This window comes from Rhinoraja longicauda, chromosome 6 (genome assembly GCF_053455715.1).
Source record: "Rhinoraja longicauda isolate Sanriku21f chromosome 6, sRhiLon1.1, whole genome shotgun sequence".
Taxonomy (NCBI): Eukaryota; Metazoa; Chordata; class Chondrichthyes; order Rajiformes; family Arhynchobatidae; genus Rhinoraja; species Rhinoraja longicauda.
Window position 1 is genome coordinate 67,952,059 of NC_135958.1, and position 13,682 is coordinate 67,965,740.

Consider the following 13,682-nt stretch of genomic DNA (forward strand, 5'->3'; position numbering starts at 1 on the left):
TTTATTAGCAATTTCTGATGCAATGTGTTCTTGATGCTGTACTTACGCTGACAGAAAACAACCGAGAGAAATAAACAGCCCAGTTGTCACGTGCAGCCACAACAATACGCTTTTTCAGTCCGTTGTCTTGTAGCATCCTGACATTAGTTCCAACGTGAAGTTCGGCTGTGCACAGGAACACATTTACGTTAAACCAGGGTGAGGAACTTGGTGTGTGTAGGCATAAGTTCCTTCATAAGTGAACCATCAACACATATAACTTATTGTAGAAACTCATTGGATCCCTGGCCCCTTACTCAGAATATATTTGCTGAATTAACATGCTCACATATACAGCCACAGACACACGCACTCTCATACACACATGCACATTTGCACTCGACCCACTGGGAGCAGCACTCATTCAGATACCACAGACCTTCCTTATAATACCACCTGTGCACAATGTTCACTCTGCACCAAATTTAAAGACCATTTTTTTTCTACTTTCTCTCTGAAACATGGATGCCATTTCAGAATAAGGGTGAGTTCCCATCCCACAACATACCGAGTAGATTTCGCATCTTATTCCGTTCCTCCTTTGAAATGCGACTGCAGGTGTTCGAATAAGTGTCCTGCATGATCTGAGGAGATATTCAGTTGAAATCAGACGCAGGCAGACTCGATACATGATAAAGTGGACAGAGAGCAATAAGCGCAGATATACAAAAACACAATGGAAATAGTCTGGACATTGTTGGTTACCAGCACAGGCCTCACGGGCTGATGTGCAGGTTATGTCCAGGTTGGTCCTGTATGTAATTTTCTGACAATTAAATTTGTGCATATTTTGAACTGAACTTAATAAAAAGGAAATTCAATGAATAATTAAAAGGAAGCAAAGCATGCAGAGGAGGGGGGATGTGCATGGGAGCGGAATTAATTGGATGGCCCTTTTATAAAGCTGGCATGGCACAGTGGACCAATTGACATCCTGCTGAGACATATGATCCCCATTTCCAAATGTCTCCCGACAGCACTCTGTTCACAGCAGCTTGCACCTCCTTCACATCAGCTGTGTCAATGCGCAGGTTTCCATCAGTTGGAGTGATTTCTTCTAAATTCTTCCCATAATGATCAATTTGGCATTGAAATATTTGAATGCAAAAATGTACTTTCACACACTTTCTCATCTCAAACCCATTGCCTTGTCTAGTTCTGGGTTCACTCGGGCAGCCGGAGAGCTTCCCTGAAGTTGGATTTACATTGTTGTGCCTCCTGGAATATCAAGAACCTGAGTGGTCACACCAATGGTCCAGAGAGTCTGGTTAAGGGCGGCACGGTGGCGCAGCGGTAGAGTTGCTGCCTTACAGCGAATGCAGCGCCGGAGACTCAGGTTCGATCCTGACTACGGGCGCTGTCTGTACGGAGTTTGTACGTTATCCCCGTGACCTGCGTGTGTTTTCCGAGATCTTCTTCCCACACTCCAAAGACGTACAGGTATGTAGGTTAATTGACTGGGTAATATGTAAAAATTGTCCCTAGTGTGTGTAGGATAGTGTTAATGTGCGGGGATCGCTGGGCGGCGCGGACTCGGTGGGCCGAAGGGCCTGTTTCCGCGCTGTATCTCTAAATCTAAATCTAAATACTACTAGTGTATCGGGATCACTGGTCAGCACGGACTCAGTGGGCCGAAGGACCTGTTTCCACGATGTATCTCTGAACTAAACTAAACAAAAAAAGATTCCCCATGTAGTCCCTATTACAATCAATAGATAAAAGCAGCCAGCAGGCACTGTTGCTAGTCAGTGTAGCTGCACATAGTGAAGTATAACTGGTGAGAGGTTAGACTGTAGGCAGTGGCACAGCTTTGGGATGTAATCATTCGTACCTCTGTGCCCCATACACCAACACACCCCTAGCCCTGTGCCTGTGTCCTATTGTGTTGGGGCTGTGGTATAGGCGACCCTTTCCTCCCACACTGAGTCTCTCCCAATGCCCCTAACCCCACACATGGAACTGCCCCTCAATGCGGCTTCACAGGGTTGATCGGCCAGCTTTACTAATAAGCTGTGCACGCTGAGTGATTCTGGGGTTGGATTGCTCTTACCTGTTCACACAGCAGGTCGAGAATATATTCGGAATTAAACTTCTCCCGCGGGTAAAAAAGCTGCAAGGAAAGAGTGAGAGCTAGAAATTCAGATAAGTATAAAGCACATCTCTGTGTTCCTGATGATCAAAACCAGCAGAGCTCAAGGCTTTGTGGAAATTCAATTCATGCTGCCACCGTCCAATGTAGTTTCTCAGCCCTCATAGCAGAGAGGAGCCAGGTCTAATTATGGTCACTGCAGACTTATGTGATCGCAGTCACGGTCACAAATGCGTTGCCTAATTATCACGATGAGTCTGCTCTCAGGCCAACACTGTGACAGCCTTTCCCAGTAACACAATCTCTCCAGTTCTGGCAATATCCTTGTAAACCTTTTCTGCACTCTCTCTAGCTGAATGACATTTTCCCATAACAGGGTAAATAAAACAGCACAACATACTAAGTACGGCCTCACAAATATCTTACCCAACTGCAACATAACATCCTAATTTCTGTACTCAGTGCCCTCACAGATGAAGGCAAGCATTCCAGAAGCCTCCTTCAGCACAATGTTTACCTATGATACCACTTTCAGGGAATTGTGTACTTGTACTAGGTGCCTCTGAAAAAATCATTCACGCTTTCATTTCCTCCCGCCTAGACTACTGCAACTCCCTATACACTGGGATCAGCCAATCATCCCTGTCCCGCCTGCAACTGGTCCAAAACGCCGCAGCGAGACTCCTGACGGGTACCCGTAAAAGGGACCACATCACGCCGATTCTGGCCTCTCTCCACTGGCTCCCTGTACGGTACAGAATCAACTTCAAGCTACTCCTATTCACATATAAAGCCCTAAATGGACATTCCCCCCCCTACATCAAAAATCTTCTAACCCACCTCTCTAACTCCAGGTCCCTCAGGTCGGCCGACTTGGGGCTACTCACTATCCCGCGGTCTAGGCTTAAGCTCAGGGGTGACCGCGCTTTTGCGGTTGCAGCTCCTAGACTGTGGAACAGCATCCCTCTCCCCATCAGAACTGCCCCCTCCATCGACTCCTTTAAGTCCAAGCTCAAAACCTATTTCTACTCCCTAGCGTTTGAGGCTCATTGAGGAGGCGCTGTGAACTGTTTTGTATGTGCTGTTATGTTTGTGTGCTACTGTATGTTTCATTTTGTCCTTAGTACCTAATCAGATGTACAGCACTTTGGTCAATGTGGGTTCTTTTTAAATGTGCTATACAAATAAAATTGACTTGACTTGACTCTGTTCTACAACACTCCCCAGATCCCTACCTTTCACTGTGAAAGTTTAACTTTCTAAAATGAAACAATTCTCCCTCTGCGTGAAGCAAATTAAAAAGAGTGAACAACATCATCATGGTCTCAGAGGAAGAAACAGCCGAGAAACAGGGTCACGTGTGCAGATACTCTGGAGATTGGAGGCCAAAGGCAATAACTCTGGCTTCAAAAATGACAGCAGGGAAGGGGAATGGTCTGGAGTCTGCACTGAATTGGCATGGGAGGCAGGGTAGAAGGCGAGAAAGCAGAGACAGAAAGATGAAACAAAGTTGGAATATTGCAACTGAGTTCACCAATGTACCAACTAGAACATAGAACCATAGAACTTAGAAAAATAGGTGCAGGAAGTGGTCATTCGGCCCTTCGAGCCAGCATCACCATTCAATATGATCATGGCTGATCATCTAAAATCAGTACCCCGTTCCTGCTTTTTCCCCATATTCCTTAATTCCTTTAGCCCCAAGATCTAAATCTAACTAAAATGTAAAATTATAACTACTGCTGATGTTGATTAATCTTCTTAGTCCCTGTGTTATGATGTCTGCTTGTTCCACGCGATGTAGACATCACTGGTAACACCAGCATCTTAACATTCATTGTAGTTCCCTCTGAACTGAGCAGGCAGCTGGCAGACCAACACTCTCATGTTGCTTGTTCTGGAGTCACAAGCAGGGTCTGGACTGCACATGTTCTTCCCTCAAGACACATTAGTGAATTTGATGGATTTTTACAACAATCCTATTTGGCATGCCTGAAACTCTCTTTCCATGATCAAAAATCCCAATTTATTTAACTACTGGAATTTAACTTCTCCAGCTGTGGTGGTAGGTTTCAAATTCATAAACTTTTCTACCCTGCGGAGTTGCCCAGCTGCTCATTCTAAACATCTGGTCCTCATCATTCTAGCCCTCTGACTACTAATCCAGCACATTAACCACTGCACTATTATATCCCTCTGGAGAGGGTTATTAAATATCAATATCAAAGATATAGAGCCAGAGTCCTACGTCACAGAACAGACGGTTTGGCCCACCATGTCTTTGCTTATGATCAGGTATCTAAGGGTGCTTGGTCAAGAATTGTGACATGATAAATTCACAGTTCTTAGACAATTATGCTGAAGCAACAGTAGTAAAATGATCGTGAGACAGCTGTGCATGAGGCCCACCTGGAGAAGCAGATCATTTCAGAGTTGCTAAGTGTAGCCTTTGTTGAAGATGAAATTAAAGAGATTTAATGAATTTATCACCAGTTAAATTTTCAACCATACATCGATGCAAGTACCTAACTGATTGTGCCATAGGTGATGTCTTACCCAGGTCTCTTTTTTTTAAAAATAAGTGGAAGCAGAGTAGTAGATACCAGTGTAAATGTGCCTTAAAAAAACAGAATATACCACGTGGTATGACTTTGAGATATTTTTGTATCAAACCGTTGCCGTTAGCTGAGCATTGCCTCTGTTACTTGTTTATACAAATAGCTCCACTGAAAAGATGCTCCTTTTACTAATGGTTAACTATATGTATTATGGATATGAATAACGGATGTGATTTATTCCTATATTACAGATTACTAACATTAATTGTACTCTGGCTACATTAAAAGTATGTGATAGGTTATACTGTACCTCTTTGCGCAGGTAGAGTTTCCAAGGGATATTGATATAGGAGAAGTACACACTAGCTGTCCGCCTGTAGAGCTGGGTTTTTATATTCTCATCTTGCAATGACACTGCAAAAATAAAGAGGAGGAAGTATTTTCATTTTGTGGCACTTTCCATGAACTTTAGGAAATCCTAAATAAATGCATAACCAGTGAAGCATGGCTGAAACGTGGTTCCGATGTATGGAGATGCCTCAGCCAAGCTGAACATCTCAAGGTCCAACAATCAACAATGCATCAAATGGTCAATTAACCCACTTTAGTGACGATGGATAAATGATGGTGAAGGGAGCGAGTGACTCACACTGCTCTTCGTTCAGCAGTGTGTAATCCTTATATTCACTGAGAGGACAGAGGGCACCTTGCGGGAGTGGATCATCCATTCACAAAGTGACCAGCTCTGAGAGAGCAGTGCTCCCTCAGTGTTGCACTCGAGTGACTGCCTAGTGCCAGTTTGAGTCCCGCAATGGGCTGGGAGCACAAATGTCGGACAGGGGTAAGTGTGGAACAAGGGTATTGGATAAATGGACAGGTTTGAGGGCAGGAAATAAAAATATAATTATATCATTCTTTTATGACTCTTCTTCTAATATAGGGAATGTGGCAGCAAATTAGGGCATAGCAAGCTGCCACAAACAGCAGTATGATAATGCCTAAGTTATGTTTCTCAAACATTAACTGAGATATAAGAATTGAATGGATTAAGAATAAGTCTGCTCTTCTTCAAAATGTTGACACCTGAACCCATAGCTTCAGACACAAGAGGCAAGAATGCTGCATCCATATTCTTTCATTGTTCAGACATTCTGGGTTCAGGGCTGTGATTATCCTGGGAATATTCAGAATATTTACAGCAACACTTGCCAAAACACCATGCATTCCCTATGATTAATGCAAGATGTAATTGGAATATTCTGTCTGTAATGCACACTAGGTTTTCGCAAAGTTGTGCAATAGAGTTGATGGACAAGGAATATGTTTGTCCACATGCAGTCCTGCTGGATGAAGGCATGGGCTGGTAATGTGAATGCCTATTGTTTCGCCTTGAAAAATACAGTATGTCGCTGGATAATCTCTAGCATGATCTTACCTGTCTCACTCTTTGGTGAAGCTGGGGAGAGTTGAAATTCAGTGGAGTTAGTTGGAGTTGGAGAAGTGATATTAGAAGGGAGAGGTGGGGGAGGAGGAGGAGGAGGAGGTGATGGGGGGTGGATCCCTTTCGGAGTTAGGAGAAGCCTGAGTTGCTCGTGTATTGAGGATTGAGAGGACAGGGGGCGGCTCTGTGGTTTTGGTGCTGGTTTGGGTGGAACCTTTGGAGCAGACCCTTCCATTCCGGGGAAAGTAGTATCATCCTGCAATAGAAATGGGATAGGCTTTAGGGAAAGCACAAAACTTCTCATCCATTTGGTGCCTGCGCTCCATATAATCAGTGGATACATTAGCAACTGGATCATTGACAGGTGGGTCTAATTTCTATGTTCTCCTCTTGCTGAAAGAATATGGTGAGCCCCCACGATGCTTGTCCTGTCCCATCAACCTGGTCCTGATGATCCACCACTGAACATAAGACCGTAATAAACAGCAGCAGGAGGAGGCCATTCAGCCTGTTGTGCCTGTTCCAGCATTCAATTACATCATGGATGTGCTTTTCATCTCAGTGCTACTTTCCTTTACTAACCTAATTCCTTTTATTCTCTTAATGTTTAAAAAAGGACCATTCTTGGTCTTGATGTACTCAGTGACGATGTCTCCACAGCCCTCCTGGGCAGAGAATTTAAAAGCCTAATTAATTATTAGTGAAGAAAATTCTCCTCATATTCATCCTGATTTTGAGATTTGACTCTTAGTTCTCGACACCCCAGCCAGGTGAACCATCGACTCTGCATCTATCCAGTTGGCAACAGCAACCAGTGGGTGGGTGAGGCATTGTGTCAATTCAGATGCTCATTTACCTCAGCTTTTGTAACAGTCAATGAATTTTGTATTCTGGGAAACCAAATCAATAGACTCTCTGAAGTAGTTTGATTCCACATATGTAAGTGGTCTTATTGTTTTAAATGCAATGAGTTGTTTCATTCTATTTTTTTTTAAAAATTGCTCAGGCCTGTTCTTGCTTGAATCATTCTAAAAATTTACATCAATGGATAAAAGTTGATTGGAATAGACTGCTTGCAGGCAAAGAGATGTCTGGTGTTAAAGATTAATTTTCAGATCATCAGCAATGGACTGAAAAATAATCTGTGTGTTAAAAAAGGTATTTTTTCCTTTATGCAAATAACTCTGGCTTCATGGAGAAGGGAACATGTTTCTTTACTGAGTAGAGTGGAAGCAGAGAGCATGTGAGGAAATCTCCTGGAATACACTTAAGTTGAATTGTCTTCCCTACCTCTGGAGGACTTGCTGATCCTGCCATTCCTAAAAGCGATAATGCTTCATTCTTCGGGTTGTCTTTCTTCAGGAAAGGTTTTGCTCGTACTCTGGAGATGAAGAACAGAAGTACTATAATAAATGGATGATGAACAGAGGGAGTGAATGTGTAACTCACCTTGTTCAAATCTTAGACCCAAAGAACCGCGAACGCTGGATTAACTCAGTGAGTCCCATTTCTTTGTCTTTTTTTGTCCAAATCTTGTCAGACGGGAGAAGAATGAGCAACTTTCAAGCTGCCAGCAACTCTGAGTTTACCAAACACTTCCCCTCACAGATAATCATTGTTAAAATGACTTAAGTCAAATAAAATGGGCTATTTCTGTCTGGAATTTGGTTACGTGATGCCAAAAGCATAATATCCATGTCAAATGTGGACAGGTCGACTTTGAAATTCAAGATTCAAGGTTCAGATCGGAATCAAAGGTGTATTATAATGTTGTGTGGTTAAAGGCATCAAAAGTACCACCAAATACTACTGAGTCTTTAGATACAGCAGTCTGAGGCTTCCTGGGTTAAACTGGTTTGCCTTGAACACAGTTGACATCAGAGTCAAGCTGACATTGACCACTTTCCCCCGGGTGTAAGTCAAGCTTAGTCAACCTCTTGAAAAGGACAAATGATGTTGGACATGCAAAGTATAGGAGAGACAGTCTCTAAACACCAGTTAACTGGACACATATTGTTTTTACCCCCTGCAATCGGGGTAAAGCGCTCAAATGGTGGAGGGCCACTTATAACAGTATAAGGCTGGAGCTAGGGAGGGAGGATTAAGGAAAATCCCAATATACTTGGCTTGTTAGTGTAGTATCCAACAGCAGAAATTATAAGCCACAGAATCATACCGCACAAGACAGGCCCTTCAGCCCACTGTCCATGCTGACCCATCAAACACATATTTGCACTGATCCTTCATTCACACTAGAGGTAACTTGCAGTTTTACCCACACATGTGCACATCTTTGGGATGTGGGAATGATACGGGAGCACCTGGAGCAACTCCATGCAGCCGCATCAGGGGGGGACATGCAAATTCCATATGAACAGCTGCCAAATTGTACCCCGGTTGCTGGAGCTGTGAAGCTGCAGCTCGAACAGGTACATCACTGAGTTTCCTGATCATCGAGCCATCGTAACAAATCAGCAGAGACTCTGGGAAGCACTGGAACTGCCATTGCCAATGGCCATCAAAATAAAAAAGCTGATGTTGTGAAGCCCTCGCTGCCCAGCAGAGTGGGCTTCTCATCATGCTGACCTGTTGGGTTTGTAAACGGGAGGAGGTGACACTGGCCGAGACTGGTACTTTTGAATGATTTCTCGGATGTTGTGACTGGGCCGTGGTGACCTTCTTCTCTGGACAGATGTCTCCGGCTTATTCTCTTCTTCAACATTCTGCTCATCCTTCTTTCTTTCCTTTTTATGCTGCGAGTCTTTGGTCAGCTTCACTGGAGGAGGAGGAGGAGGTGGTGGAGGAGAAGGCGAATCTACAAGGACAAAAAGAAGACAGCATTTGAGTTTAGTTTAGAGATACAGTGTGGAAACAGGCCCTTCGGCCCACCAGTCTGCGCCGACCATGATCACCCCTACACTAGTTCTATCCTACACACTCGGGACAATTTACACAAGCCAATTAACCAACAAACCTGCACGTCTTTAGAATGTCGGAGGAAACCAGAGCACACGGAGAAAACCCACGTGGTCACAGGGACAAGGTACAAATTCCGTACTGACAGCACCCATAGTCAGGATTGTACCTGGGTCTCTGGCGCTGTAAAGCAGCAACTCTACCGCTGTGCCACTGTGTCGCCCACTTAATGATGGGGCTGAGCTGTAGTTCATCACGTTAACCTCAGATAATCAGCGGTTTTCCGCTCTGATGTTTTGACGGAAGGTGGAGCACCTCAGAAGGTGAGACAGTGAACGAGTGACACGAACGGGCCGTCAGGTGGTTGTGGATCAAAGGGTGAAAGAGAAGTTGGGTCCATAATGTAGGTAGATGACTGCCGCTCACTGAGTGGGAGGTGGTTATTTTGATCAGAGGATGGGACGCAGAAAGTGCATGAAGGTCGGTAGCTGATTATGGGTGGGTAAGGGTCACTTTGCAGCATCAGTAACTTTGCACATCAGAACTTGAATCCAATTTGATTTCCAACAATGGCCCATAACATATTGACTATACAATGAATGCTTAATGCGATGTTATCCTGAAAGGGAGAGATCTTGGAATTTTTCCAAGCGCGCCACCCCCACCCACCAGAGCAGATTCTGAATGAGAGAATGGAAATAAAATGTTTATCTGAAGTCTGAGCAGTGAAACTTTAAGCAATGAGGAATCATTGAGGTTCCCCACATTCTGATACCTTCTAGTTCCCCCACTGTGGAACTACTGGATTCTTCCACTTCCTGCTTCTCCTCTGTTTTCTCGGGTTTAGGAAGCAAAATCTTTGATGGATTATTCAACTTGAGACTCTTCTTTTGCCCTGGAGAGCAGCAGAGTGAAGATGATTAGAAAAAACATATTCTCAAACACATAAAACACCTTGTCTGAAAGCACCACCAAGATAAGTGATACAACCATAAATCAGCATTTTTGGAGAGAATACAGGAACCAAATGACATCTCATGTGATAAGTTCAGAAAGTTGTGGAGAGATAACAGAAAAACGATTAGGACCGATGCTTCACTAATATTTTCATCAGTGGAGGTGACCTGTGTTCGGTCTGTTATACTTTTGTTCAACAACATTCGTGTTGCATCAGTGCCGTCCATGATTGAAGAAGGTGAGCAAGATAAACCTTGGTTTCTTCTTGTGCATTTGCTCAAACAAATTAGGGCGCAAGATACAGCAGAGAAAGAAGATATTTAGCTCAACAAACCCAAATCCAGCCAGTCGTCACAGAGACCCTACCTGAACTCATTTTATTTTCCCCATATTCCTATCAATTCCCCCCAACTTACATCACTCAACAAAAATGGCACAGGCAATTTATCGTGGCTATTTAACCTATCAACCTGCAACTTTTTGGCATGTAGGAGGAAACCGGAGCACCCATGGAAAATGAAGTGTTCACTGGGAGAACGTGCAAACTCCACGCAGAGAGTACCCTAGATCAGAGTTGAATCTAGATCTTTGGTACTGTAAGACAGTGGCTTTATGCTCTGTACCACTGAGCTGTCCCATGAATTGTTCAACACAAGAAGCTCTCGTGACTGAATTGAGATTGATCCAGGTCTCAACTGAAACAATTCTGTCACCAGAACTTCTTATGTGGAATAATTTGTGGGCAACTCCAGCCACTGTAGGCACATACGCAGGAGAGAAAAGACAATTAGACACACACACGCACAATGCATACATGATTGGGATGTGCACAGGCCAGTTGCATGAACTTCAGTTTCTAATATGTTGGATGCACCTTGTGCCACTGAAGTCCTCTGGCAGTTAGCCATGGTGAGTGACTGGTACATTTTAAAAGAATGTAGAAAAATGATAGCAATTATTTTTTGGTAAGACCAAGCCCACTGATTTAATGTCTTTTGTGGATATACTACTCAAATCTATTGAGGTTAGGGATTCAGAGGCCTTGGGTGAATGAGCTGGTCAGAGCGGGCATCAGCGTGATTAAAAAGGACAAAACTGAATCTTTGCCGGGTTGGTAATGCGGTGGATATGCATGTGCTTATGTACACGGACTTCCAGAAAAGCATCTATTACACTCCACACTGTGTGAAAAGAAAGGGAGAAGTGATATAGAAGGCAACCTTTTAGCATTTGTTGAGAGTGGTTAAGAAGTTTGAAACAGTGAGCATATGTACTTAAATTATCTGTGACTACAGATTTACACTGGTAATCACATAGAGAGTGTCATAGAGCACTAAAACATGCTCTTTGGTCCATCCAGGTTGTGCTGACTATCAAACACCCACTAATCCTACACTAAATGGATTTTATTCTCCCCATATGGTTATCATCTTTCCCGAGGTTTTGCCACACCTTTTCACCAGTGGGAATTTAAGGTGATTAATTAACCTTTAATCCTGCATGTGTTTGGAATATGAGAGGAAATTGGAGCACCTGGGGGGAAACACAAGCGATCACATATGCTTGGAGATGAAGATTGGACTTGTGTCGCTGGAGCTGCGAGGCAGTAGCTGTATCAGCGATGCCACTGTGGTACAGCATTGGCTTCTCACTATATTTATGATTTAGAATGGCATGGCTCAGAAAAGGGCATGGCTCTGAACACACATTACTCCTTTCTAAGATAGACACAAAATGCTGGGGTAACTCAGCAGGACAAGCAGCATCTCTGGAGAGAAAGAATGGGTGACGTTTCAGGTTGAGATCCTTCTTCCATTACTTGTCTCCAGAGATGCTGCCTGTCCCGCTGAGTTACTCCAGCATTTTGTGTCTATCTTAGGTTTAAACCAGCATCTGCAGTTCCTTCCTGCACATTACACCTTTCTAATAATGTTTAGTTTCATTCTAATGCTTTTCATTATGTCCCCTAAACCGTGTACACTTCCATCTGAGGATCAGAGAACAGTATTACATAATTCACCACATGAAGTCTAGCTGTGAGGTTTCAGCACAGTGCTATTTCATTAAGACATTGCAGGTTTTGTAGCTGTTGTCATTTAACAACAGTACCCTCCCTTAGCAGTCCTTAAAATAATACACCAGAGTACACAATCTCTTTAAAATTACAAAGCTGCAGAGAGTTCCTAATACTAAGTACAATACAAAAAAAAATAAAAGATTAAATGATTTTTGGCCTTCATCTGAAAGAGACAGGAACATAAAGGGACCAAAGTTACATCACGTTTATACAGTGTTCGGTTTGGTTCATACCTGGGATCTTGCATTTGGATTGTGGCACCATACTTCAAGACCAGAGAGGGTAGCCATGCAAATGCACCCAAGTAAGTCTGGGCTCGAAGGGATAAATTATGGGGAGCATTCGTTGTCGTGGCTTGACAATAGAAGATTTAAATTGCATCTAATTAAGGCATTTAAAATGCTGAAAGGATTTGATCAGATGGAATTTATTTAATTTAGTGGGAGAATACAGAGGAGGCCTAGTCTTTAAATTACAGCTTTGCAAACATTTCAAGAGGCACTTCTCCACAGACAGGTCCTGAAACCGTCGTGAACACTCTCCAACGAAACAGTTGGGGTCAATTGAAAGTTTCAAAATGTTGATAGATTTTTATTGGATAAAGGTATGAACTGTTATTGAATCAAGGCGAGAAATAGAATTGAGATTACAAATTATAGCATCATAGAATAATGCATCATGAAAATATGCCCAACTGGTCCATGCCGACTAAGATGTCCAGCTAAGATGGTCCCATTTGTCTGTGTTTGGCCCATATCTCTCTAAACCTTTCCTAACCATCTACCTGAACAGATTGTTTTCAACATTGTGATTGTACCCACCTCGACAGCTTCCTCTAGCAACACATTCCTGATATCCAAAGCACTTTGTGAAAAACTTTCTCCTCAGGTCCCTTTTAAATCTTTTTCCTTTCGCCTTAACCCTATGCTCTCTAATTTTAGACTCCCTTGCCCTGGGAAAAAGACTGTGACCATTCAACTTATCTATGTCCGCCATGTTTTTATGCACATCTAGACGCTTATCCCTCAGTCTCCCATGCTCCAGGGAAAATCGTTGCAGCCGTTCCAGTTTCTCTTTACAACTTAAGCCCTCCAGTCCTGGTAACATCCTCATGAATCTTTCCTGCAACCTTTCGCTATGTGTTAATTACACGGCAGAACACGATCAAGGACTGAATGGCCTATTCCCATTCCTGGCATTCTGATACTCACCTATTTTCTGGAAGAAAGTTCGTTTCTGCTGAAAAGTTTCAAATTGTTCCAAATCCACCTCCTCAAAATCTTCGTTAGCAGTGAGAACAACCTTGAGAGACAGAGAGAGAGAGAGAACATGATACACCAGAGTAACCTTCCACCTGGTAATTTGATGCCTGACAGATAAAACACAGTCACAATTTGTACACTGCGCGATGTTGTTTGGAGGGGCGTGTGCGCACACCCATAATATCATGGGCACTTACAGCCATGCATATGTTTAACGAACTATGGGGTGAGGAAGAGGTGATTGCTGTGACCCTGTTTGCTCTCCTTTGCTTCTGAATGGCTTCAATGATCACATAATCTATTTTAGTGACGTGATCAGGCTGCATTGAGACCAACTATTACT

General features: G+C 43.2%; 1 protein-coding gene across 1 annotated transcript in view; it reads right to left on the bottom strand.

Annotated features, from left to right (window-relative positions):
* Positions 1 to 13,682, bottom strand: part of myo15b (myosin XVB) — a 149,845-nt gene that overhangs the window by 42,943 nt on the left and 93,220 nt on the right. The window contains exons 42-50 of the mRNA XM_078401587.1: positions 13,289 to 13,379; positions 9,819 to 9,938; positions 8,714 to 8,942; positions 7,418 to 7,508; positions 6,122 to 6,383; positions 4,997 to 5,100; positions 2,090 to 2,149; positions 548 to 623; positions 47 to 165 (exon numbers count right to left, since the gene is read on the bottom strand). Coding sequence (XP_078257713.1) covers positions 47 to 165; positions 548 to 623; positions 2,090 to 2,149; positions 4,997 to 5,100; positions 6,122 to 6,383; positions 7,418 to 7,508; positions 8,714 to 8,942; positions 9,819 to 9,938; positions 13,289 to 13,379 — 1,152 coding nt within the window. The remainder of the gene's footprint in view (positions 1 to 46; positions 166 to 547; positions 624 to 2,089; positions 2,150 to 4,996; positions 5,101 to 6,121; positions 6,384 to 7,417; positions 7,509 to 8,713; positions 8,943 to 9,818; positions 9,939 to 13,288; positions 13,380 to 13,682) is intronic.